This window comes from Myodes glareolus, chromosome 19 (genome assembly GCF_982192425.1).
Source record: "Myodes glareolus chromosome 19, mMyoGla1.1, whole genome shotgun sequence".
NCBI classification, from domain to species: Eukaryota; Metazoa; Chordata; class Mammalia; order Rodentia; family Cricetidae; genus Myodes; species Myodes glareolus.
In genome coordinates, this window is record NC_142044.1 from 48,684,580 (window position 1) to 48,712,054 (window position 27,475).

At 46.4% G+C, this 27,475-nt stretch overlaps 1 protein-coding gene across 3 annotated transcripts in view; it reads left to right on the top strand.

Moving 5' to 3' along the window:
- Positions 1-27,475, top strand: part of Tbc1d22a (TBC1 domain family member 22A) — a 297,396-nt gene that overhangs the window by 132,145 nt on the left and 137,776 nt on the right. For all 3 annotated transcript variants that reach the window (XM_048444913.3, XM_048444912.3, XM_085678867.2), the window contains exon 9: positions 13,311-13,420. In XM_048444913.3, coding sequence (XP_048300870.2) covers positions 13,311-13,420 — 110 coding nt within the window. The remainder of the gene's footprint in view (positions 1-13,310; positions 13,421-27,475) is intronic.

Consider the following 27,475-nt stretch of genomic DNA (forward strand, 5'->3'; position numbering starts at 1 on the left):
AATGCTATGTAATTTATACAGCTGTGTCATAACAGATTTTGTATAAATTAGCAAAATGTCTCAAAATGCTAAATGCAGGTGAAATGGAAATGACTGAATCTCAGATAAAATCATTTCTGAATATCTTAGGAGAAATCTTGAACAGCTTTGGGAGTGAAGGGGTTACCCTTGGTAGTATTTTATTGAACCACAAATTGTTATTTATAACCCATGTCAGGAGCAATTAAACTGATTGATGATTAAGAAAGTTTAATAGTTGAATAATAAGATGCAGTTCTTGACAGCTATTTTTTCTCATTCTGGAAGCATATTTTATGAGTCTAATAACAGTGTTGAGGATGGGCTGTATAGCATGTTGTGGTGTAATTATGTGGTGGTAATATAATATTCAGTCTAGTGTTACGTCGTCTATTATGTATAAAAAATTAAAATACCAATTATGATTTTTTGATTTATTATTAAAGTGGTTTATTAATTTTGGCTTACCTAAAATTTACATCTGGTAGCCTTGCTGCTGGCTCTCTTTGCTCTGGCTTTCATGCCAGTGCTGGTTTTCCTGATGAAGAACTTCTTAGGTTGGTGGGGAAGATATGTGGCTCAAAAATGGCTTGAGAAATAAGTACTGATGTTATGAAGTAGGAAATACAAACGAGTAGCAGCTAAAAGCATGCTCTAGCTTCTGAACAGCATGTGTATGTGTAGAAAAGAGGTTTGACTCCCTAATTGGCAGGGAATATGGTGCAAGCAGTTGAAACATTTGGCTGTGCTTCAGCACCAAACACCTGCAGTTGCTGTGCAGTTTCTCTAAGGTGTTTCTCGCATGCTTAGAAAGGCTGGTGCCGGAGTAGGGTTATCTGTCTAGTTGCTTTCCTGACAGGCCTTTGCTCAGAGCAGCCAAGGAACCAGGGAAGAGTCTGCTACCCTTCCTAGCAGTATGGCACAACCAGTTCACTCCTGGTAGTAGGAGTTTTTCTTTGTCATAGTTTGTATTCACTGTTCCTTTGAGTGTCAGCCTGGAATGCTTGTCTGTTTCCTTTTGATGCTCTGTGACTCCTTAGCCCTTTGATCTGACCTGTTTTGTTTGGTCTTCTCAGCATTCCTTTCCCCAGTATCCCTGAAAGCTGCCTCCATTTTCATCAGCAGGCTCCTGTTGACTTCTGCCTAAAACATGATTCTGATTTCTTGTACTGGGGGATTGTGCAAAGACACAGGCTTGTTTTTGGTGCAAGCTCCTGGGAGATTGAGAATCACACAGAGGGATTGCCTACTAATGATGAATCAGGGAAAGGCCACAAGTCCACGCTGTCCCTCCAATTTAAGGAAGTATCTTTTCCTGCCTCCAACAGAGGAGCCTCTGAGTCTGTTTGAATTCTGGTGCCTACATGCTGTGTATTGCTGTCAAATCTTAGAGTGAGTCACGGTGTCGGACCCAATTTAGAAATTGCTTTATCCTTTGCATCCTTTTGATGCTTGACTCAAAGACCCTCAAACTGACCTAAAGTGGACAGGTCCAGGCTGTCCAGCTTGTCGACACCACCTGAGCCACAGCACAGAACAAAAAGATTTCTACTCAACTTTTAAGGGAACATATTTTCTTAAAGATGAGAAATGAAAGCCTTTGGCCAGGCTTTCTGTCACAAAGAACCTTTCATAAAACCCTCCTGGAAAATAACAGATGCAAACTGAGCATTACCTGTTTGAAATTCTGGAGTCAGAGGTTTAGATGTCAGTGCTTAGAGTTTGCAGTCTTTTTACAGATGTTACAGATTGGACATCCTTCAACGAAAACCCAAAGACCAAGGTGCTCTGGAGTTAAATACTGATTGCTGCTATGATAATCTGAAGTCTCAGGTCCAGGAGCCCCTTAAATTTGGAGTCTGTGCTCACCTGAGGCTGTGGGGTCTTCACCCTTGGCTTTTAGATAACTTGCATTCATTCTGATAGTTCACCTTTGGTCTTAGGTAACTTAAGTGTTGACACTCATTTCTTAACTGCTTTTGAATAAACACAGATATTCATTATACTAATTTATGACCATCTTGATTTTGAAAACCAACTGAAAATGAATGTCAAGGATATTTCCAAGTTCTCCTAAAATTGTGCCCTAGATTCATTGTGAATTTCCACCATGGAATGATACCTAGGATCCTTCCCATGGGCACCCACATGACATTGAATGAGTCATCATTAGAGCTGATACTTACTTGGAACAAGCACAGAGGCTTCAGTATTTAGCCTCCTGACTCAGTCATATGTCCTAATTTCTGTGTGGTTTGAGGTTTTCCAGGGCCACACCCCAAATTCTGCATTTCGTGATCTCAACACAAACACAACGAGGAGGAAGAAACCTCTACATAATTGGGTTGATAAAGACCACATTCTCCATAGTTCCTTTCTCAGTGGCTTTGTGCTCGCCCCAGGAAATTGAGATACCAAGTTCTGATGTGTGTTAGTAGCAGGCCTTCTAAGGACTCATTGTAGGTATTCAGGTTGGGAGGTAGGGTAATACTATTGTTTCTTCTCTCCTTCTGTCTTTCTCCTCTTCCTTTTCTTTTTAAAATGATGTCTTGTCATGTGGCCTAGGCCAGACTAAAATTCACTGTGTAGCCCAGGATGACCTCAAACTCTTGATTCTTCCATCTCAGCCTCAAGTACTGGAATTTCTGTTGGACACCACCATGCATGGCCACTAGTGTCCATCTAAGTGACAGAGATGACTGTGGAGGTTGTATGTCAAGTAGTATTGTGATTGTGGATTGTGATGGATTATTTGTGAAAGAGTCTGGTAGGACAGTATCACACTTGTGTGTTGATACAGCATTCCTGAGCCCTTTGAGGTACTGAGCTGGGTCAGTGTGGTGTGACAGGAGAACACTTCTCAAATGAGACACAGATGTAAGATCTGGCTGGGGGAGCCTCTGGTGGTAGAAAATACAAACATTCAGATCCACTTATTAATGCTGATATTTTATCTACCTGTGTAAAGGGATGAAGGGAAGGTGTCAGGGTTGAGGAGCAGTCTTCAAGGTAATCTTTTTTCACTCCTTGCTAGCTTCCTGTAAATCTGAGCATGCCCCTTTCAGTCTGTGTCAGAACCCTCAGCATGCCTTCCACCTGCCACCTGCGGTTGAGGTGATTGTGATGTGAGATGTCTCTCTGTTTGCTGTGAATATATTTTATTACCATTGGTTAATAAAGAAGCTGATTTGGCCAATAACCAGGCAGAGTCAAGCAAGACAGAAAATCCAAGCAGAGATACAAGGAAAAAGAAGGCAGAGTCTGGGAGATGCGAGCAAGCAGCCACAGGAGAAGGAAGATGTGAGGTAGCAAGCCATGAGCCTCATGGTAAATATAGATGAATAGAAATGGGTTAATTTTAGTTGTAAGAGCTAATTAATAATAAGCCTGAGCTAATGGTTCAAACAATTGTAATTGATATTAAACCTCTGAGTGGATATTTTAAAAGTGGCTGCGAGACTGGGTGGGGTGAGATTTTAGGATTTTAGGAAATCCTTCTCAGTGTGCTTCACATTTGTGTAGAAAAGGTGCCTCATGGGACATTCCTTCTAATAGTGGGATGTAGGGCCAGAGAGATGGCTCAGTGGTTTAAAGCATTTGCTGTTATTATAGAGAACCTGGGTTTGGTTGCCAGCACCCCAAGCACTCGTTCATTGCATATATACATGCAGGCACCCATACATACACATAAAACTTTAAAAAAAAATAAGATATGTGATCTTCTGTCTACCTCCCAAATAAAGGATGTGGCTGAGCAACTGAGATTAACTCTCTGACGGATTGTGCAGCAGCTTCTGAGATGGTTGTACTTTAGGTGATAGACTTTCGGCTAATTTCCCCTTGTATGTAGTATTTTGAGTTACTCAAATTTCTTCTGTGGTTGAGTGTTCAAAAAACATCTAGTCATTTTATTGCATCAAGAACTTGGACCTGCCCTGCAGACTCTTGCTTGCTAGTGCTTGTGATGATCAGTGTTACAATTCTTTTCAATTCAACAGAATCTAGAGTCACCTGGGGGATGGACCTCTGGGAGTGCCTGTGAAGGATTATCTTGATCATGTTAACTGAGGCTGGAAGAGCTGCCCATTGAGGCTGGCACCATTCTCTGAGCAGGGAATCCTGAACCACATGTGAGTGGAGAAAGGGAGCCGAGCACCATGTACTCATTGTGTTCTTCTGACTGGAGCCAGTGTGACCAGCTGCTGCAGCTCCACCGTGGATTTTTCCACTGTGGTCAACGATACTGTGAAGCCTCCTGCTAACCTGTGCTCTGAGACTCTTTCCCAGAGACCTTAGTGGATTTTGTTAGTCTCTCCCCGATAAACTCTTCTTTCTTGTTTTTGTAGGGCTTAGGAATATGTTTGGAGCTGTCCTTGTAGTTTCTGAAAGTCAGCTTCTCATTCCTGGATTGGGCAGGCACTATTTTAGCTGAAGTGAACATCCCAGTGTGGGTGAGCAGTACATCTTATGGATCATTTGGTTTTGCTTATGGCTTTAGCTGACTTCTTTGCTGCACAGTTGTTTCAGGGTGTTTTCTTTATTCTCAGGTGGCCTACTGCCATGTATTTCTTACTGAGAAATAACTCTTTGTAGATTATTGTTATGAGCCATTGGCCCGTAATAAATTTGTTGGACTTTCCCTCTTACAACCACTTATGAGTTTTTACATGATAGAGTAGCTCCATTTTTCTGGTTGTCTTCCTGACCTGCCCCTGAGGGTGTGTGTGTGTGTGGGGTAAGCTGCACAGCTTCTCCAAAGCCTGTGCCACGTTCTTGTTTGTATGGAATGAAACAAGCAAAGCCCCTAAACAACCCACTGAGGTGACTTTTTTTCCAGTGGAAGACTCCCTGGTGTGGAATGAACCAAACCTTTTTCTTGGTGTTAACTGACCAAGGATTCAGGATTCAGGGTTGCCCATCAGGGATCCCTCCTTCTTTGGTCCTTTGTTCCCGCTGCCGCTTTATTTGCAATCTGAACCAGAGCTCTGTTGCTGGCTGACATGAAGACCTGATTATCTATCGTAGGTTATTTTTGAGTTAATTAGATAAAGAGCTAAGTCAGTTTAATAGACTAATTTATGATCAGTTTGTATTCTTAGTGGGTTCATTCTCTATAGGTTCTCACTGCTCAGAAGTGGGTGTTGGTGCAGTCTCCTAATTGGAATACAGCACCAGAAAGAAGGTCTTAGCTGGAAGTCCTAGCTACCTCTCCTCATTAAGGAATAACTAGGGACCCAAATCTCTTAACGCCACGCGCAGGCAGGCATCCTGTGAGGTGATGGAGTACTGAGCCTGCTCTCATTGCACACATTGTGGCTTAATGACCCATGAGGTCCATGGATTTTCTGCTGTCCTATGGTGTGTGGCAGGGAGAGCAGGGTGCGAGGTTGAAAGCCTCCTCCAATGGGACAGTTGGATCTACTAGGGACACACGAGCTCCTTGCTTTCCTGAGAAGCCACACCTATAATTTTCAAAAGCAACCTCAGCTTTTTAACAGTCGCAGCTTTGTGAAGGTTTCAAAATAGCGAAATTGTTCTCCATCTCCTGAGAGAACTGAGTCTTCTTCAGGAGGTGACTCTGGCGACTTAGAGGCATGCTGGGAAGCATGTTTGCTTCCTTCGGTTTGAGTAAGCTACTTTTTATTGTAGTGTTGTTTGTGCTGTCATCGGCATACGCAAATTAGAGTTTTCATATGCTTCCTTCAGTTCAGTAATAGCCTGAATGTTTCTGGAGCTGAGAAGCTGGGCTGGCGCTTAGTTCTTATTCTTCAAGGAGTAAGAATTTTTCTCATTATGTTTGTAATTATCCATTCCTCCTAGACCACAAGCTCTTTGAAGGAAGTCTGTTTATTCCCTTGTCATGCATTTAATGAGCTTCTGCTTGGTGCTAGGTACTGCTCTAGGTGCTAGAGACATAGGCCTTGAAGTATTCTTCTGTGTCGAGGGTCAGTAGCAGGAAGGTAAAAACAGAGATGGAAGATAGTGCTGTATGGTGTGGGACCACTGCAAGCTATGTTCTGTCCTTTGTAGTGGGGCTTTTGACTGTGGAATTGACCTGTTCCCCTGCACACCTGCTGGCTGTAGTGGGCTGTGCTCGTCTGTGCTGCAGCGGGCACTGCCCCACCTTTGCCCACTTCAGGAGCACTGTATCTTTCTCTGGCCTATCTTACACCTAGCTTAAGTGGAGTTGGCCCCCAATGTCTCTCGGATGACAGGGATCTACACAGGTCAGCTCAGAGCCTAGTGTCTGGGTTCTACAAGTCTCAGCCCTCACCCACCTCAGTATCACCTTCCCTTGCACCATGAGCTTAATGTGGGCAGGCATACACTCTGGATAAGCAAGGGCTCCTACACTCTGTCTCTGTCTTACCTGCTTCCTCCTTCCAGCTTCTTTATTGGCTAGCATCCCTATAATGAGCAGCCAATACACGCTCAGTCCAGAGGACAGTGAAGGAGCAGTGCGCCACTCTTCTTTTAGACATTCGGGCTTCTCTTGTCTCTTCCTTCCTAACCCAGTTTCTTGCTAGTGCTTCAAGCTTACGATAGAACCAGTTACTGCTTCACAAATAGTTTCGTTATAAACAAAAATGCCCACTCCAGTGGTGGTATGAAGCTAAGTCCAGGCAGCTTAAAAGAGTGCTTTAAAAAGTTTTGTTTTTAAAGAACAAAAATGACATCACAGGCCCAGGAGGTGCCTTTCTCTGTGTGTGTTGTGCGTACATCCTTTTCAGCATTCTGTATCACAGATTCACCCACTTTCTGTGTCTTGGTTTCCTGCTTGTCCATTTTGTGAGATTGTTCTGGCCTCTGCAGGGCATGTGGGGGGAGATGGGAACATAATTGTGCTGCCCTGGGAAGGGGGTGCTGATTCTCATCACCTGGAACTCTCTTCCAGGTCACTGAACAGTGGTGGATATGGGCTGGCTCACCCACCTCACCCTTGTATTGTGGTTCTTGTTCACAGCCCACCCTCTAACCATTGGCTTGTGCTATGGCCCCCATGGGTGGTGGCTGAAGTTTTCAGCTGTGGAGTAGAGTGGGAACTGTGGCTGTGGTTTATTCTCTAACCTTGAATTGAGCATTATTTATATTAGAATTAAACATTCTCACTGCAGAACCAATTTGATCACAGTGTTAGTTGTTTTTGCTGAACCAGAGCTTTGTGAATTTATAGTGTGGAGTGGTGGCACTACCCTTACCAAAGCAGGACCCTTCCTTCGCGACAGAACCCGAATCTACGTAATTAAGTGGTAAAATCTCCATCACTGAAGTGTCAGGGTTTCAAATTTAAAACTCCCAAGTTGGGAAATGTGAAGATTAGATCCATAGAGCAATTCCAGCTTGCTTATAAAGAACAGAATATTTTTGATTACCAGTTAAGCTCCTAATTATGTGAAGAGGTTTATTGCAGGGTTTGTGCAGCATAGGTGATTAGTGTCGTCATGACAACAGCCTCTCCCTCCTTCCTGCCTCCAGGAGCTTGCTCTCTGCCAGGTGCTGGCTCTTTACCTACAGCCTGGCTCACCAGACATCTGTACCAGTGTTGAAGGATCCTTTGACAGGAGGGGAGATATATAAACTGGAATCATTTTCCCTTTTCCAGTCACTACCCTCTGTCATCCAAATTGATATGAGGGAGAGCCTAGCTCCAGTCACTGCTTCATTTTACCAGGTAAAGTTCCGATGCTCAGGTGCCCTGACCATTCCAAATCCTGACATTGTCCCTGGAGTCAGTGGAGACCTGTGAAGAAAGGGAGGCTTGCTCACCTGGGAGACCCTAACTTGGGGTGATGTCATGATCTTAGTTTTTTGCTTGAGTGACAGCCCATGTGCTTAATGTTTTACCAACAGTTTCTAGTCACTAAGTCCTATATTTTAAGTTGTAGCTGTTTAAGTGGATTCAGTCAGTTCTTGTTAGATCTCCTCCACTCAGTGCCCAGCTAGAAGCCACGGTGTGTTAGAGAGGCAGGAGAAATGTGGAGGGAGCCCAGGATTCATGTCAGGCTCTGACCCTTTCTCATCCCTGTCCTGAGCATCACTCCTCTGGTCTGTGCCCTCATAGGTGCTCTCCCGTTAGATGGGTTGAGTGTGTGCAAACAGGCTCTGGCACAAACTCAGAATAAAGACTCGGTGGCCAGCAGTCGACACATGTTGTTATTGCTGATCCGCCATCCTCACTGGCAGGCAGCCTTCATCACTGGACTGTTCTCCATTTTGAGCCTGTTTTTCCCCCTGCTCCTCTTTGTTTCTGGATGTGGGAAGATGGATGGAAAATTTTGATCTTTGCTTCTCTAACATAGCTTTTGGATACTGCAAAGCAGCATTTAAATACCTGTGTGCTTGCCTCCTGTCCAAGTGTCTTGATTGTTCCTTCTATCTGTCAACCTCCTCACCACCCACCGCTTCCCACCAATTTCCCTCCTCTGCAGCTGTCTACCCACCCTTCCAGGCAGACTTGGCGATGGTTAGGGTTTTCCTCTAGGGCTGTGCCCCCTTATAGCACTATCCCTGCCCACTGAATGCCAGCAGCTTTCTTCACCTAATCATTCCAGCCACAGGTGTCCTGCACACATCCCCGTCACGTTGCCTTTGGCAGCTGGGAAGGATGCGCTGTTCTGACAGCTCCAGCAGCATCACTTCTCCTATTCCTTATGAGACTTTGCCTGTCATTCTACCCTGGACCCTTCTGCAGAGGAGGAAGAGGGGCCCAGCTTGTTGTGTGCCCTGTGACCTGTGGACCTCCTGGTGATGCCTGCAGGGTAAATGGAGTTGTTGACAACATGAGGTTGTTTTCAGATTGACTTTGTACCTAGTAGCATAGCAAGTGTTTTCAAAGCAGCTCATTTAACTCATCCCCAAAGCCTTTCCCATGATCTAAGGAGTTAGGTCACCCTGAATCTAATGTCTGTGCTTCATTCTGACTTACTGTTCCCTCGGCGCCCTCTTGGAACCACAGAACTTTGTCCTGGCTGTCCAGACACTTCTCTGCTTCCTTCAGGTTCCCCGTGTGCCCCATTAATTGCCCGACTTTGGAGGGGTCTTTGTTCCCATGATAGAGGTCTCAGGGTCTGGGTCCTGTGTGGATAAGGTGCTGAGATTGTGGGGAGAAGAGTGGCACACCCTAGAGCAGGGTCGTACTTGCGTGCTTCCAGTCTAGTTTATAATTAAATGGAAGAGCAAGAACTGGATTCCTGTCAGATTTCAGATGAAAAACACTTAATAATCCGTTAGTTCCGAGTCACCTCGGAGAGTCCCTAAAGTGCTCAGCCCTGTCATGGATTCCTGGGTCCAGTCCTGAGCTCAAGTTGTGTTTAATCTCCCTCTCTGAGTCCAGGGGTGCACTGAGCATCACCCACCTTCCACCACAGTTATCTGCTTCTAAACAGCCTGTGAAGCAGTGTGAGGACGGTCCCAGGAGGAAGTAGTGCTCACTGAGCTCCAAGGACAGCCTGTGAAGCAGTGTGAGGATGGTCCCGGGGAGGAAGTAGTGCTCACTGAGCTCTGAGGACAGCCTTGCCCGGTGCGGGGCCAACATGTGGCTAGTGCGTTTTCACTTCGGCTCGCCCTCCACCTGGTGACTGTCCAGGTCAGCTTTCCTACCCTGTCTTTTCCTTTGTGTTGATAGTGTTTCCTTCTGACATCTGTTTCTTCCTTAGAACCCTAGGGTTGCTTGTCTTTTCTTATCTGTCACCATAACTGAAATATATTTTCCCACTGATATGATGGTGACATCTCCATACGGGTAGGATGGTTGCAACTGGGATGTTTGCTGGTTGGAGAGCTAAACTCTTCTGCATCAGTTCAGGCTTCCTAGCTGTGGACATTCTCCTGATAGTCCACTCAGCCCCCATCCATGGGACTTCCCTGCTAGTCCCCACTCCAGTTACCTCCAGCTTGACCTTTTGTCTTCCTTCCCTGTGGCAGCATACCCTGGAGAGAGTGACTTCTGGAGCTCGATGTCTGGACTCAGAGGACTGATCACCCTGTGTCTGTCCTCTGCCTGCTTCTTAGAGTCACTAGGTCATCATATTAGCTCCCAGTAGATGGAAGGGGACTCAGGTCAGCTGGTCTTACCTATGGTGCTGCCCAGGCCATGTCTCCTGGGATGGTCATCATCCTGTTTCCTTTGGGGGATGACCTCTCCAGGTGGTCTTGGCAGTCCGCATTGGGTTCTGAATCTGTGCCCACAGCCTGGATCTTCTACAGTGTGTGTGACTGCCATGGGGTCCAGGGTATTCATCTTATTCTAACAGTGAGGGCAAGTCTGATTCTCTTGGCGTTTAGAAGACAAATCGGCAGAGGGCTTCTTGGAGTTAAATGCCATTACTTCATTACATTGACGAGTAACAAATGACCTGCTGTGAGAAATGACGCCCAGAATAGGCTGCTGACATTTCCTTGGATAAAATAATAAGCTGGCTAAACAGACTAAGAAATATTAAGGTCTCTGCCCGCCCCATGCAGAGCCCATTTCATGTAGGCCCAGGCTGTGCTAGCCCAGTTGCTTCTGTGAACGCCAGGTCTGAGAGGCTCTTCTCACTGTTTCCCTCTTATTATGCCCAAGGAGATGTCCCTGTTCTTGGAAAGCCCTTGACAAACAATTTGTCAATGGAAAACATTTCAGAAGATGTCCTCAGACTGTGATTGTTGATTCAATGCCCCAAAACTGGAAAATAAAATCAGACCTGCTCCTAGGATGGGAATCAGTTCTGCTGAAGCCTTTTTCCCTGGGAGCAGGAGAAGGCAGTTCACACCACATCTGCATTCTTGACTTTTCTCGTTTAGCTCAGTGGAAAGGGAAGCAGTGGGGCTGGGCTGGATGTGAGGTAGGCCTGTGGGCTTCCCCCATTGCTGCCTTGCAGTGAGAACATCTGTCACCCGAGAGAGGTAATAACCCCTGCCTCTGCAGTCTGAGAGAGTCTCACAGAATCACAGAGGGACTGTATCGGAGGGTCTGTCCAGATCAAATGCTGGCCTCCTGGGCCAGCAGGGTTCCCAGATCAGACATTTTCAAGAATTGGGCTTCTGAGGGCAGGCCATAGAGGAGGATTCTTGCATTGCTGCAGGACGGTAGGGGACAGAGCTGCCAGAGAGTGTGGCCATCACAAGGCAACTCAGGAGGGTCAGGTGAGGTGCTACAGTTTTGCCTGTCAATCTGACCTGTATCCAAGGGAAGGGGAAAGTTGGCAGTCAAGTGTGTCTCTTAGGGTGGTGAATCCATTGGATCCAGCATGACAGGAGTGACAGCATCCTTCACTTAGGGTCTCAGCAGTCACTGACCCTTGTTCTTTCTGCCACCTGGGCTGTTCTCACCCCTGATTATGTATTATCCTTTAATGAATTAACTTCTTGGGGGACATTGCCTTTCCTGCTTAGCTCTGTGCCCAGGGCTTGGACTGAAGCCATAGTTCCCATACAGAGTATCATCAACCCAGCTACCTGTTACTTCCAGCACCCCATAATTGAGACAGTCACCCCTGTTCTCTCAGTCACATACAAGAAAGAAGTCCTGCACAGTCTCCACATGCAGGTACCCAGAAGACACACCAGTGAAAGATTCTAGGCAAGGCCACAAGGAGTCGGCTCCTTTCTACACAGTATCCAGAATAGGCATGGCTGCAGACAGGAATTTGGTGGATGCTGCCAAGAATTTGGAGGAGGGCAGAAAGGGGATGATTCCTGAAGGGTACAGGGATTCTTACTGGGGTAAGGAAAATGCTCTGGAGTTCATGGAGGTGACCTCACAGGCTCTTCACACAGAACGACATATGCTTGCAGTATATAGATGTGGCGAGGTCCTTTATTTACACTTTTAGAAAGTAGATTTCATTGTATGAATTATGTCACAATAAAAAAAAAAAGCCGTAAACCCAAGCAGTGCCATGGAAAGAACCGGGGCACCAGCACCATTTCTGCATAGGTGTCTTACAGACCCAGTATCACTGTAGGTGAGCTGTGAACTGGCGGTCACTGATGTACATGACCAAAGAGCTGGGCCCTGCTGGTCGTGTGTAGGCCTGTTACCATCTCCAGACTGTAAGTCAGCACAAAGAGCCTGCTTGTAATCTTCTACTCAGGGACCCTGATGTGACAACTCTTTTCTCCATTAGCTTTCTGGTCTCTGTTGAACACAAAGAACCAGGAAGGTGGTGTTCCCATCCTTATATGTGCCAGGTGCCATGCAGATGCTGGTGAGGAAGTCATCACTAAGATGGTCAGAAGGCTGGTGGGCTGGGACCCAGGCCCTTTGTGGGGAGCAGTTGTGAAGATGGCCTGAAGTGATGGCTGAGGATGATTGGCAGACTGCAGACTTGACCCAGGTCTGTTGTGGGGTACGACTGAGGGCTTCCTGGATTCCAGTCTCTTTACCTCTTCTGCACTGCTGTTTGTATGCCACAGGCAGCTAGAGACCTGGCAATGGGAGCAGAGTGCTGACAGGCTGGTTACCCGAGTGGGTCTGTCTGGAGCACAGAGGGGATGGGAAAAGGATGAACTCTTGATAATTGTTGGCCGTTTTGCTGGCATTGCTGGACTTTGCTTAAACTTTCCAAATGTGTCTGGGCTAAAATGTTTCCTTCTTAAAGAACATTTTCTTTATAAAGATGCACATGTGTTTGCAAATAAAATAAAAATAAAATGATAAATGAATGGTCAATTTTTAAAATGTTTATGTGCATTTTCCAGGGTGATTGTCCTTCTAAGTTTCTAAAATGAGTTTGCTCAAATATCTGATGAACCATCAATTAGGCATCTGTCTTCTCCGCTTTCAGAAGGAAATGATTCCCGAGCACCATTGTCTTCTTTGAAGCTCATCTGGGCCTCTGTCTTCTGGGGTATTAGACGCTCGCTAGCACAGACATTTTTACCTAGAGCAGTTTGGAAAGCTCTACCTCAGAAACAGTAGTCTAGAGGAATTATTACTGAATGAATATGTACATTTATTAGAAGCAGAGTTTTAAAAACTCTGATGGAGAAACTTTCAGATCTGTTAGGGCTTAGCAATCTATGGTAGTTCTTCTCTTTTTAGAATATGAGATGTATGAGAAGTAATAATTTATAGTATATTAATTTTGCTAATTAATCGGAGTGGATTCTGAATATTAATTATCTGCAACTAATTAGGTATTAAAATTGAGAACCATTAAGTGATGAGGTGTGAGGCTCATGAGCCATTTATTCAATGTGATGAAAAGCGTGGTGGAGGGAGGCTGGTATGCATGTGCATGGTTGCGGTCTCTGTTTATTTCACATGGTTGATTGCTTCTTGTATCTTCCATGCTTGTTCTGTACAGACCAGGAGGACGTGGATGAGGTCGATGTCTCCAGTGTGCCTGCAGAGGTGCTTCGCAACATTGAGGCTGACACCTACTGGTGCATGAGCAAGCTGCTGGATGGCATTCAGGTGAGCCTGGGGCTCCGGAGGCTCAGGAAACACTAGCCAATGTGCTGCAGCCCAAGTGGAGGAAGGCCGCTGGGCTACTCTCCACATGCTGGCTTCTGAATTGAATTCTGAAAAAACAGGTAGCCTTTCTCTATGTGGAGCTTTCCTCCCCAGGGTCACAAGACATGAGATGGGTCATACGTACTCCTGGTTCTGGGAATAGTCATTGTGTCCTGCCATGTATTCCAATAGGAAGGTGTGTGTGGAGTCTGATCCCATGCTCTGGTCTCACCATTGCTTATGCCTGTATACTCTAGCCTTCATCACCACTGTGGGCACTGGGCCATGAGTCCTTAGCCAACTACTAGACACCTATCCCTTTAAGGGCTCTACACTGTACCTGCTAGACCTGTGAGCAGCCCGTAGTCCTTCTTTGGTGGCATGGCTCTATATGTATGGGTTCCTCTCACTGTGCCTGGTTCATGGGGAGACACCAGCTATTAGAGTCCTGGGTACCTGGGCACCATGGTGGGGACATTGTTGGTCTCCACAGAAGCAAGGATTAGTGACTGGGATGTTGACAGAAAAGTCCTATGACAGCTTGATTTTCTGTAATTAGTTTTTATGTGTGTGTGTTGAAACCTGCACAGTGCCCAGAAAGCACTTTGTTGGCTGATAGGATGGGGACAGGAACTGGATGACTTGCAGAGCAATGGTGAAGTAGGTACATTAGCCCTTAGCCCTGTGGAATGTTTGGGTTGGTCTTGGCTCGTAATACCTTTCCTAGGTACCTGCTTTGCACCTGGCACTGTGTTTTGCCCTTGAGCAAGGCATGAGGCATGCCTAGGGGACCACACTGCAGACTGGAGCCCAGGTGTGGTGCACAGAAGTGACAACAGCCTCCCAGGACCGAGTGTGGCAAAATGAGATGCCATAGGACACTGTTGACAGAGGAGGGGGAAGGCTAGAGTGGGGTTTAACTGTCATGAGGGACCAAATTCCTAAGATTCTTACCTGGGAGCCACTTGTAGAAGCTATACATGAAGGCCATAGCCTGTACCATGCTAGCTAAAGTGGCGTCTTAGCCCCCAGGGCATCAGGAAGCCAGCTGAGCCACCGTCTCATCTTTCTGAGTAGGTGTTTCAGCTGAAGTGGTCTCAGCTCATTTACTGGACCTGAAGGTCAAATAAAGCTTCAGAAAATGTGTGGCTTAGACCCTGAGGCTTAATCCAAAGGGATCAGCCAAGTGGTTTGTGAAGGAGGTCTGGGTTTGCAGTGCTTTTCATACCTGAGGTGGATGGGGAGCAATTAGCATCCACTTGTCTAACTGAAGAGCAGAGACCTCTCCTTTGCTGCTGATCCAGATGGCCCTTGACTTATTTTGTTTCTTGTAAAGACAAATGTGCCCACTAGAGACATGTTTTGGTCCAAGCATCAATTCATCACTTCTCTCCTTTGTTAATGTTTTCATATTTTTTACTCCTTCAGAATTTAGCCTTTCCCCGTTAAGAGAAGGGATTGAATTATAATGTAAAGTTTATAAATTATCATTGTCGCGTCTCTGATTGTGAGTGATGGGACTTGTGCCATTTAAATCCAAGATTATCTGGCTTCTGTTTGTAAATAAGATGGCTGTACAACGAGATCAATGCTGCCCTTTCATTTTTCACCTGGGCTTTGTTGTCGGGAAAAGGGTTTATTGACAGGGCTGACAAGCAGAAGGCACAACACTCCTCTGGTGCCTTTGTTTCCGGCACGTTTGCAGCGCGGTGGTAGCTATCTGTCTTTTCCTCATGCAGCTAGGATTGATTCCACACGAGCCTCGTGTGAGCTGTTCCACCAATAGGGACTTGGGAACTTGACTGTATTTCTTATGGCTAAGGCAATCCGAAGAGACTGGAGACTTTGGGACCCTTTTATACAAGAGCCAGTGTCATTTTAGGTTAGCCTGTGAGGGTATAAGCTTGGTTAAAATGCAGACTTGAAGCTGGGTGGTGATAGCACATACCTTTAATTCCAGCACTCAGGAGGCAGAGGTAGGCAGATCTCTGTGAGTTTGAGGCTAGCCTGATCTACAAGAGCTAGTTCCAGGACAGATTCCAAAGCTACAGCAAAATATTGTCTCAAAAAAAAAATTACAGGCTTGAATGAACCTTTACTATCCTCCAAGGGCCTGCATGACCCTGCCCTTTACCAGTGGCGGCTTATCTCTTCACCCACTTGCCACTCCAGGTCACACCTCTCTCTCCTCCATTCTTTGTTCTGCTGGAATTCTCCCCTGCACCATGGTCTGGGTTGGAGGCCCTCCGAAAGCAATCTTAGTTTTGTTGATCGCAGATGTTCCTATCTGGCCTTTATCCATGTCTTCAGTGTTTCTATAAGGCTAAGTTGACTTATCAAAATGTGTTAGCCATCCACACACTTTCTATGTGTCTTCCAGGGGCTCATGACTCCACACTGGGAACCAAACTAGGGCCACAGGCTTTGTGGTTAATAGGCAGTGACTTAAGGGAGGAAAACAGGAGTTGGGTGTATCTCCTACAGGAGGACCCTGAACCTTGTACCAGACCCTGTGCACCAGGTGGATGCCTAGGGAGACAGGGCAGCCTCAGGTTATAGAGCCTGTGACGGAGCCCACGTCTGGACTCCCCAGGGCTCCTATGCTTCTGCTTTGTTCAAGTAGGTGGAGTGAGTTGTTTTGCAGGGCGGATTCTAGAGCAGTGATTCTCAACCTTCTTAATGCTGCCATGCTTTCATACAGCTCCTCATGTTGTGGTGAGCCCCACCATAAAATTATTTCATTACTACTTTGGAACTGTAATTTTGCTACTGTTATAAATCATACTGTAAATATTTTTTGGAGATAGAGGCTTGCCAAAGAGGTTGCCACCCACAGGTTCAGATCGAGAGGGTAGAAAACTGCAACTGTGTTTTGTTTGGTTTTGGACACACTGGATAGCTGTAGCTGTTTGATTTGTTATGGTCTTCAGTTGGAGATTCTGTGCCTACCAAGTTTTTGTGTCTTTTGTTTGTTTATTTATTTTTTTTATTTTTGTTTTTTGAGACAGGCTTTCTTCTCTATGTGAACAGTCCTGGCTGTCCTGGAACTTACTCTGTAGACTAGGCTGGCCTCCACCTCAGAGATCCGCCTGCCTCTGCCTCCTCAGTGCTGGGAGTAAAGGCATGCGCCACCATGGTCCAGTCCACTAAGTTTTTGTAATTGATATGCTAACTGTTAATTCCTCCGAAGTATGATGAGCATGCCTGTGCAGGTGCTAAGGTCACTATGGCAGGTATGACGAGCACCGCCCTTCTGGCGTAGACCTGAAGCCCAGGGGCTGGCTGGGAGACAGGATAGCAGTGGAGGTGAGCAGAGAGTATTGGCCCAAGAGGATATCAAACTTTGGAAACACTGCTCCCACTGCGGTTGCCTGGAGATGCTGGTGACTGTATGCAGAACACATGTGGCCTGCTTTGGTGGCTTGTTAGTAGCAAGGGCAGTCCTCCAGAAAGAAAGTCTGCTGGTCTGCTAGAAGCCAGCCAGTACACTTGAGGAGAGACTGCAGATGCACAGTGGCCTTGGCTTTCCTGCCCCAGAATGTTTCAAGTAAGAGAAAAGCCCACTATGCCCTGGGAGATGTGAGTGACAGGGATGTGCAGAGCAGAGCTGTCCCATGCCCACATGCTTCAGTGTCAGAGGTTACCATGTTGATTAGACAATCACCAGTCACATTCCTTAGCATTGTTTCTTCCAGCTCAGCTCCACAGTAGTGAATGATAATCTTCCAAAATTCAGGTTCTCTACTTGGAAGTTCAAATGTTGTTATTGGTAGCAATCACTATCTAGTGTCTGAAGTGATAGAATGACTGTTCATTTTTGGGGAAATAGTGGTAAGTTTCAGGTTTGCATAGCCATTTTGCCTTTGAAGGTGATGATTCTTGCAGGTGGTGTCCTTTATAGTTCTCAGCTACAGGAGCCGTGTGGAGCTTTCCCGTAGGATAGCTCAGCTGCCTTCATACACAAGGCTCTTCCTGCCCTCCTTCCTGCCTCAAAATGTTAGAAAGGTGCATCTTCCAGACAGAGCTTGAACACTGTCAGTAGTAAAATTAGACTCGATTTTAATGTAGAAGTTAAGATGACCACTTCATGAGGGTTAGTAAGACTGCCTTTTGTTTCAAGTCGCAGGGCTTTGCGAATGCACTGAATGCCAGCAAGGGTGGATGGTGCTGCCTGGATTCTTCCTGTGCTCTGGTGTGCACTCACCCTGCTGTGTGCTTCAGTGCAAATCTCAGCACAGTGAAAAAGGGCTTTTGTGTTCCTATATTGTTAGGACATCAGCTTTGGTCTATCAGAAAAACTTGAAAGGGTCTTGGGAACCCGAGCAGTTGGCTAGTGATTGAAGGCTTTTGCATGAGACCCGTGCTTTCTCAACCCAGACACATGGCTTCTCTCACTGAGAAGCTCCAGAAGAGGTCAGAGAGAGAGAGTACGGAGTGATCTGGGCCAGGTTCCTGACACCGAGGACTAGGGAATGTGAAGATAAAGAGGAAATGGAAGTTTGCAATCAGGTGATCTTGCTTAAGCTGATGGCTCATGCCACCAGACTTATTGAGAAGCGTAGCACCTTTTATACTGTTTGCAGGGGAAAATGAGACAGAGTAAGCAGGAAGCTATCATACAATGGGCTAAAGCCAGCAGGAAGCTAATCCGGCCATGTTGTACAAGGAGAACACATGGTATCTCAGTCATCATAGACTGAGCACACAGCGTCATAGACTGATAACCACAGCCCTTGGGGTGGGGCAAGAGTTGAGTTTCTAGGATTTGAAGTCACAGGTCCCCCAAGACCCTGGCCCCAGGCCATTACTAACCTTGCCAAGCATGCTCCTGGGTTTAGGCAAGGAACTACATTCCTTCTCCATACATCAAGGTCTTAGGGAAAGCTTTGAGTCAGCCTGGCTCCCAACAACAGAGCAGCAGTGAGCCTATGTGGCAGGGAGCTCCAGCATCACTGTCGTCAGGGATGGGAATCCTAGTACACTGACTAAGAGGACCATGGTATGCCTAGGTTAAAATGTGAAGGGTGGAGGCACAGTTTGCAACCAGAATACAACTCTGACGACTTTGAACTAGCTAACTGGAACTTCCAGCAGCCAGATTATAGTCATCACATTCTGCAATCCATTAGGCACAACCAGAGAGGATTCGGGGACTGAATGAGGGTCTAAGGAAGTGAAGGGTGGGAGCAAACCCAGACAGAATTTCTAGGGGGAAGATAGCACTGAGAAGATGATTACTGAGCAGTTGAAATTTATTTTGTTTTATTTAGGAAGTTATAATTTGAGTATCCCCACCTTGGCCTTGAAATCTTAAGTCCTTCTTGCCTAGAATCAATAAGTAAAACTAATCTCGAGAGAGGAATCAAGTCAAACATGCAGGTGTGAGGCGAAAGGTATGGAACACAAACCGGAAGAGGGACCCTCAGAGGAAGGGTAGGTGGTAGCCTACAAACTGAGAATGCAGGTGGAAGGAGATGAGAAATAGCAGAGAAAGAGAGAGAGGGAAGACATGCTTGATGCTGTGAAGAAGGAAGCTGCCAGATAGAGTGGGTTAAAAACTAGGAGCCAGCTGTGCACTGCTGAAGACACTCATGCTACACATGATGGTACAGAACGATAGGGTGGGTGGGGAAGATACAGCCATTAACCCCATCTTCCTAGCAGGCCGCCAGGCACCTACCACCTAGATTTTGGACTCTTGAGCTCTGGCTACTGCTCAACTGCCCCTCAGGAGTCCGTGTGAAAGGATAAGAACTTACTGTGGGGGCGTGTGCTGGAGATATTGCACCCTGCTTGAGAGCTCATCTCAGGTAGTTCACAGTCACCTTTAACTCTAACTCCAGGGGATCTCATGGCCTTTTTTTGGCCTCCGTGCCCCCCAAACAACATGAAAGTTGGACACAATGACATACGCTTTTAATCCTCACATTTAAAAAGCAGAGTTCAAGGCAAGTCTGGTCTACATAGTGGGTTCCAGACCAGTGAGGGTAACATAGTGAGACTGACTAAAAGAACCAAATCCAAACCAAAACACAAACAAACACACAAAAATGGTGAACGTGTAAGGAGTTTAGCTGGGAAGAGAGAGGACATCTCAGAAGTGTGTGTTGGGGGGGGGGTAATGCAGTGTATGCATTATAACAAAACCTATTGTTGTGTATAATTAATAAATGCTAGTGAAAAACTAAAATTCCTACCGTGAGGGGCGTTTGTACTCCACAGTGTTAGGCTGGTCCAGTGGGGTTAGCCAGAGCACAAACTCATTCTCTTAGCTCCCATAGATGTGTGTGAGAATGGCTGCCCCAGACACTGCCAAGGGATGATAGAGATAAGAGTCTGGGGAGTGATCTGCAGGCTTAGAAGAATGTTCTGGACTATGCCCAGGCCTTCTGTGTGGACTTACCTGATTGTGGTACTCATGCTGGTAGGAAATACTGAATTGCCAGAGGCAGGAAGGTCTTGAGTTTGAAGCCAGCTTGGGCTACACCTTTGTGGTGAGGCTGTAGATCCTAGTGCCAAATAGAATCCTAACACCACCCCAGGGAGGAGCACTGTAGAAAGAGTCTGGGCTTGCAGTCAGCAGGTGCTTGTACCCAGGAGACCCTGTCTGTGATTGTGATGCATGGCGTTGCCTTAAGAAATAAGTGCCTGGTGGTGAAGCACTCGCTAGCTCTGGCTCCCTGTGGTCATCCGAAATGTAAGCTTAGGCCTTCTGGGTCTCCTGCCAGCTAACACAGCAGACCTATGTTTGAGGCCTATGCAGGGGCACTTGTTTTTGTTCCTAAGTACCAGCAAGAAGTGTAGAGTTAAAAAAAATTCTGGGTCTACTTTCTTCAGTTGCTCTATAGTTTTCCAATTTTGCTTTGAAACAGGATATTTCCCTATAGCCCAGGCTAGCCTGTAACTTGTGACCTTCCTGCCAGCTCTGTTTCTGACACACACATTATCTGTTAATGCTGTTGAGTGTCTATGGCTTCCTTTTGGCAATGACTTCTGATGCAGACTGAGGAAATATGTGTGAAGGGTTTCTGCTGGGTTGGTTCTTCTCAGTGGACTGTGTGGAGACAGGTGGCTGGCTTCAGGTCTGATGAAGCTGTTTTGAATGTTAGTTTTCGGGGCGGAGGGTGCAGGCTGGGGATTGGCCTCCACAGAGTCTCAGCCCTTTGTGGTTGTGGTGTCTGAGGTCTGGGTGCAGGTTGAAGTTCTGGGCTGCAGGCATCCTTCTGTGGCTCTTAGGGGATTATTCTTGTGCTTTTGCCAGTCTGTTCATTTCCCTAACAGCTCTCATGCCAGGGTTTGTCGGCTGGCCATTACTTCCTGAATTATAGCTCCACACTTGCCTACCCTGAAGTCATACTATTACTCTTGGACTCATTACTTAGCAGGACAGCTTCTCTGAGGAGAAGAGAACCGTTGCCTTTTATAATTAGTCATTTACATTTCCTTTCCCTGGGGAGGAATTATTCAATCCGAGAACTGGTTGGTGGCCTGGTAGAGTAGGAATGAGAGGGAAAGTGGCTCCATTATCCCGGAACTCGTTGGTGAGAAGGCCACCAGAGAAGGTTGGTGCCTGCAGTGGGCATTGTTGTCCTGGTGCAGGTGGTGACCCTCAAGTAGAGCTGTGGTGACCCTCAGGAATGAGCTCAGACAGCTGGGACTCCTCAGGTCGTAGTCCCGGGGCGCTGACTCCTGCTTACTCAGTTCAAAGGAAGGAGAACTAGGGAGGATCACTGTGCTTGGACAGGGGGCTCTGAGCTGGCCTTTGTGGACACTGGGGAGAGCCGTCTGCAGGAGACCCTGTTGACTTGGGACTGAGTAGATGGAGAGTACCTGCCAGCTTACAGATGGGAAACACAGACCTCACTCACATACCCACTGAGGCCGGCTCTGTGTGCTGAAGAGCTAAGATGTGATGTTAGAGTTTTGCACAATAAAATAGAGGTATATTAAACTGACAAAGTCCTTCTGTAACTGGGCTGCAAAGATTCATTAAGAATGAGCAGTAAGCAATTTAAAGATGAAATTAATTTTTTTAAAATGGCATTGAGAAACATAAAAATCCACATTCCTGCCTGTGAACAAAAGGGTGCTCCTTTAAGTCGCCTAGCTGCCCCTTGCCTGAATATGTCAGTCCGCCTGCTGTGGAGAAGTCATGGAGTCTCCATGCTGGCTGCTGTGCAGCTTCTGAGAACGCACAGCACGTGCCTTCTCACCGACACACTCAGTGAGCCCTTACCTAGGAGTGCCTGGAGCTCAGTGTACAAGGATGGTGAGTCTGCACAAGAAAAAGGTGAAGTTCTTCACAAAACCGTCTCTACCACATTGGGTACTCACTAACCATGCCCGTGACCCCTGCCCATTCTGACGTCAGAGTGCTGTTTCTTCAACATATGCTTCCTCCTTGCCCTTCAGTTGTGCTTCACAGTAATCCTGCGTAAGACATGTATCTGGAGAGCCCTCTCTCTCAGTCCTGGCACATCAACTCATTTTCCAGACAGTGCCTTCTAATGAACAGAAATCTCTAGGCTTTGATAAAATCATTTTAGGGGTTATGTATTATTTTCTGTATCCTGACTGAAAATCCTTGGTCAACTCACAGGATGCCTTGCATTTCCCTTTTAGAGACCATAGGTGTAGTTTCTTTTCCTATTGCTGTGATAAAATATCCTCACAAAAGCAATGGAGGGAGGAAGGGTCCAGTCCGTCATGGCGGGGAACTCCTGGCTGCAGGAGTGTGAGTCACATCACAGCCACCATTAGGAAGCAGAGAGTGCTGCATGCATTCACTCACACTCAGCCTCGTCTGTGTGACACAGTTCAGGACCCCTGCGCAATGCTCGGTTCCACCCACAATTAAGATGGGCCTTCCCATGTCAACATCATTAAGGCCTCCCAGACATGGTCAGAGACCAGCCTTAACTTAGATAAGCCCTCACAAGTGTGCCCAGGGGACCACCTCCTGGAAGATTCTAGATTCTGCCAAGTCAACAACCAAGTCTAGCCACTGCACCTCATTATTTTCCTTGTAAGTCTGCAGCCTTGCTCTTGCATGTGTATGAGGGGAGGGTGGGGCTTGTGTCTGTGTAGAGTGTGTAATGACCACAGTGTCATTTGTTTAGAACAGTTTAGTTTCTCTTCTGCATTAGACTGCTTTGGCATCTCTGTTGCAGGGAGAGGGCCTGCTTGTTTGTCCTGGCTATCTTACACCCAAAATAACCACACAGAAACTGTATTAATTAAAACACTACTTGGCCCATTAGCTCTAACTTCTTATTGGCTAACTCTTACACCTCAGTTTAACCCATTTCTATGAATCTGTGTATTGCCATGTGACAGAGGCTTACTGGGAAATATTTGGCACATCTGTCTCTGACTGCTCCATGGTGTCTTTCCCCTACTCCGCTGTTCTTCCTCCCAGCATTCAGTTCTGTCTTCCCCACCTACCTAAGTTCTGTCCTATCAGCTAGGCCAAGGCAGTTTCTTTATTCATTAACCAATGAACACAACACACAAACAGAAGGACCTCTTACACCACATCTCTGCTGAATCTGTTTCTGGACTTGGTTCCTGTCTGTTGGCAGACTCCTGGGCCTTCATGCCACCCATCCTTTTGTAACTACTAAAGCATTTCTCCAACTTTGTTCTTTAAAGAAACTGCCAGGGAGGTTTATGGTTCTTTGTATATAGTTTATTCTTAAAAACAAAACAAGTATGACAGGATTTTCAATGGAACAGTTGTGAAGCTATTAGTTTTTTTTTTTAAATTGGTGCTATTTGAACATAGAGTTTCCCAGTTACCTATTTTTTTTTACAGTTTTCATTGTTTTTGTTATTGTTGTTCATATGTTACTACATTTATTTCTGATGGGGGTTTTCAATACTGCTTTACCTAGTATATATCTGTTGGTATTTTTTTCTATACTGCATATATGATAACAACTGGGTTTCAAAACTGACATGGTTTCTAGCCATTATTTCTGTACATCCAATTGCTCTCAAGTTTTCAGTTTGTGTTCATGGTACTGTTGGCCTGGGTTTCAGTCAGGGCAGGGTGTGAGCTGTTCGTCTGCTTATCCAGGTTGAGAGGACATGAAGTCTGGCCACCAGTGAATGCCGGAACCTTATTCACCCAGAGTTTGGCTGTCAGTAATTTTCTACTCTGTACTTCAAGTTTGGGGGATTGATTTGCAGAGTTTGGGTAGGAGGAGTAACTAGAGTAGCAGGCATTAGTTAGTAGGGTCTTGTGTGTTCTGTTCATTTGTAGCTGCATCTTTTCTAAACTGACTCTAGGAACCTTTGAAATGAACCAGGTGATTTCTTTCTTCGTCTTCTTTTTTTAATAGTCCCCCTTTTCTATTTATATAAATCAGAGTTGCATCATTTCCCCAACCCCTTCCCATGTTACACCCTCACTCCTTTTCAAATTCATGGCCTTTATTCTTTACTTATTATTATTGGTGTGTGTGTGTGTGTGTCCATGTAGTATTACTTATGTGCATGTTTATAGGACTGATCACTTAGTTATCCAATCAGGGTTCTCATCTCTGGAGAAGGCTAACTCTCCCTCTCTAAGCAGTCTTCAGTTGCCTGCAGCTCTTCCTTTCGGAGTGGGGCCACATGGGCTTTCTCATCCACACTGGCATGTCAGCTGCTGTTGTCATCGTTTGGGTCTTGTTGAGGGAGCTGTAATGGTAGGATTTCATGCGGTAGCTTCACTGTCATGTCTAGAAGTCTCTCTGGGTCCTCTGGCACTTGCAGTCTTTGAGCATCCTCTTCAACAGTGTTCCCTGAGCCGTAGGTGTAGGGTTGTGTTGTAGATGTAGCAGTTGGTCCAGGGCTTCACAGTCAGCTTTCTAGATTTTAAGTGGTTGTAGTTTTATGTGATTGTTTCTGTCTGCTGAGAAAAGACAGTTTTTTTTGATGAGGGGTGAAAGCTGCTCTTATCTGAAGTTCTGGGAGTCTAGGTTCACACTCCAAGCAGAGAGCATGTGTGCTCTTCCATGTGGGAGAGGTCTGTGGCATTGCTAGGTCACACTGCTTGATGTGCTGCCCCAGTCTTCCGTCCTCTTGGTGCTGTTTGCTAGCCCTGGGGTCCTGAGGACTTTGAAGGTTTCCAGCTGTAGAAGGCACGCCTCTTTCCTCTTTAGTTTTGTCAGACTCACTCACATAACTTGAATCTTAGTGTTAGATGTGCATTCGGGGGCCACTGTGTTGTTTTGGCAGGTAGGTATGTTCAATTGTCTCTCGTTATGACACAGCTTGCTTGTGGTCATGGTCCCAATCATGAGTCCATTGTTGTGTGATGTTACCAAACACTTGCATCTCCTTGGGTTAGACCTCTTCTGTTCCCTCACTCCTGACTACTGCGTGTGTAGTAGAAAGTGCTTCTCTCGTAGACAACTTGCACTTGGCATTGGGTTTCTTGCATTATGATGCTCAGTGGAAGGGGCTGTATGGCAGGGGTTGCTAATAGTAATGAAATCCCTCCCACCCTCCCTCCCTCTGTCCTTCGCTCCCTCCCTCCCTTCCTCCCTCCCTTCCTCTCTCCCTCCCTCCTTCCCTCTCTTCTTCTCTTCTTTTCCTCTTTCCTTCTCTCTCTCTCTCTCTCTCTCTCTCTCTCTCTCTCTCTCTCTCTCTCTCTCTCTCTCTCTGAGACAGGGCCTTACTATGTAGTTTTGGTTGTCCTGGAACTTAATATATATAGACCAGGCTAGTCTTGAACTCAGATCTTGAACTCAGAGATCCACCTGCCTCTGTCTCCCAAGTGCTAGGATTAAAGGTATGTGCCACCATACCTGATATCTAGTAATAAATCCTTATTTTTTATTTTATTTTCTATTTTCTTTTTAATGGCTGTTTTAGAGCAATTTCAGATAAAAGGTAACGCTGGGGAGTTCCCATGTAGTCTCCCCCTCCCTCCCCAGCCGTACTTCCCCTGTAAGACTGTTTGCATTAGTGTAGCACACTTGTGATTGACAGGCCAACATCAATGTGTCATGATCAACTCAATCTCATGGTTTATTTAGACTCACCCCCAATGTTGTAAATCCCGGGTTTGGTAGATGCCTAACAGTGCTGTCCATTAGTCCTCAGTAGTCAGTCCGTGTTCCACCGTTCATCCTCTTTGCCTTCCACTTGAATCTGGTCTCCATGGTTTTGCCTTTGCCACAGTGTTACATGGTTGGAAGGGTGGCCTTTCCAGACTGGCTGTGCACATCCTGTTATTTTGTCTCTGATCCACCGCTGTCCTTTATCCAGTGGCAGTTCTGTTTTGACCACTCTGCACTGTCTTACTGGACTCTGTGCTGCAGTTCCTTGCTGTTCCTTGTCCTGTGTCTGGACATGAGCCTGGGGAGTGTTTCTGCAGTGGTCTGCAGAAGGAGACTGCTGCCTTGCTGTGCCTGGCAGGACCCCTCAGTGATAGACACTGCCCTGTGATCTACAAGCTGGGTGCAGGAAGGTTGAGCATGTACTTGGGGTAGATGTTATGGTAGGTTCCATTTGATGCAGTTGCCCACCCCTCACCCTGCGCCCGTATGAGGGGTCATTCTGCCTCCCTATCATAGGTGAGAAGCAGGAGGGAGTTGAGCTGGCAGATGGGAAAACAAGGAGTTAGGCAAGGCGCCATGTGTTTGCAGGAGCTGTTCAATGTTGACTGCACTCTGAGAGGCTTGCCCCAGCCCCGTCCTTGTCCCTGTCCTTCCCATCTCTTCTCTGAGACTGTAATGGAGACATTGAGGGTATTGCTTTAACCAGTGCTTCTAAGCTTGGAGGGACAGCTAATATGATGGATGACATAATCACGATTCAGAATGAGTTCAGCTGCCTGGAATACCAGCCCAGAACCAATCAAATGCGCACACTAATAGGAATAAATGTAAAATCCTGCATTCAAGTTCAAAAACCCAGTCAGTATAGGTCAGTGGGAAGCAGTTGGGACAGTTGGGTCGACTGCGTCCTCAGTAGGAAGCTCTGCTATCATTTTGTCTCTATTATGGCCGTTGTCTTGTAACTGATAGTCCTCACCCTCTTTGGTCCTCTCTGTTACTTCTGCACTGCACAATCAGGGATCTTTCCAAAGTATGAATTTTGTAGCCATGACAGTGGGCTGCTGCCCTTTCCCCTGGCTGATGTCACTGGGCAACTGTGCCTTTTTCTCACCATCTGCTTGTAGCTACTTCAGAATGGCCTTCTTCCACTGTCTGCCTTGCCCTCCCTTCCCCTTTCCTGAATATGCCATTGTCCCTAGGGACCTTGGGGCCCCTCTGTGCTCTGATCTCCACTTCTACTTAGAACCTTGTCTCGTTCAGCCCAACCTTCACATCTTCACAGTGGCATACCTAGCCAGGCCTTGTGCTATACTCCAGGGCCAGCACCCACTGTGGTCTTGCCTTTCATGTTGCTTCATGTCTATATGTTTTGTTTCCAGTTTGACACAGCTGGTACTTTCTAAGTGAAGCATTTCTCATGTCGTGTGCGCACGCGTGTGTGTTGGGAGGAGCTGTTGAGTGAGCCCAGGGTCTGTGTAGCTTTGTTAGTGTAGGATGGCAGTCAGCAGGACACCCAGTAGGTCTTTCCTTCTCTGTGCCATCTCATGCAGCCCAGCTCTGCCGCTCTCAGTGCCAGTGATTGCCATCTTGGAGCACTCCGTGTGGACTTTACAGGTGCTACCAGAGCTCATAGAGCCTGGACTCAAGGTAGAGTTCACACCATGAAACCAGTCTAAACATAGACATAGGCCATCTCCAGCTGGACCGCCCTGCACCTCCATTAAGATGGACTTTTCTCTCCGAAGTTCTGCCCATCCTGTGTTAGACCAGTCAGAATGTTGCTGTTCTTGTCTCCTGCCTCAGGCCAGAGTGCTAAGGCCTTCTCATTAGCCTCAGGTCTTTTCAAAGTAGGGTCATTCCACCCTCTTCCTCTTCTTTCCCTTACAGACTGGTATCATTCTGAAAAATTGTCTTCCCTTCCTGAGCTTTGGACAGACTGAGAAGTAAAACAAAACAGTGGCAGGTG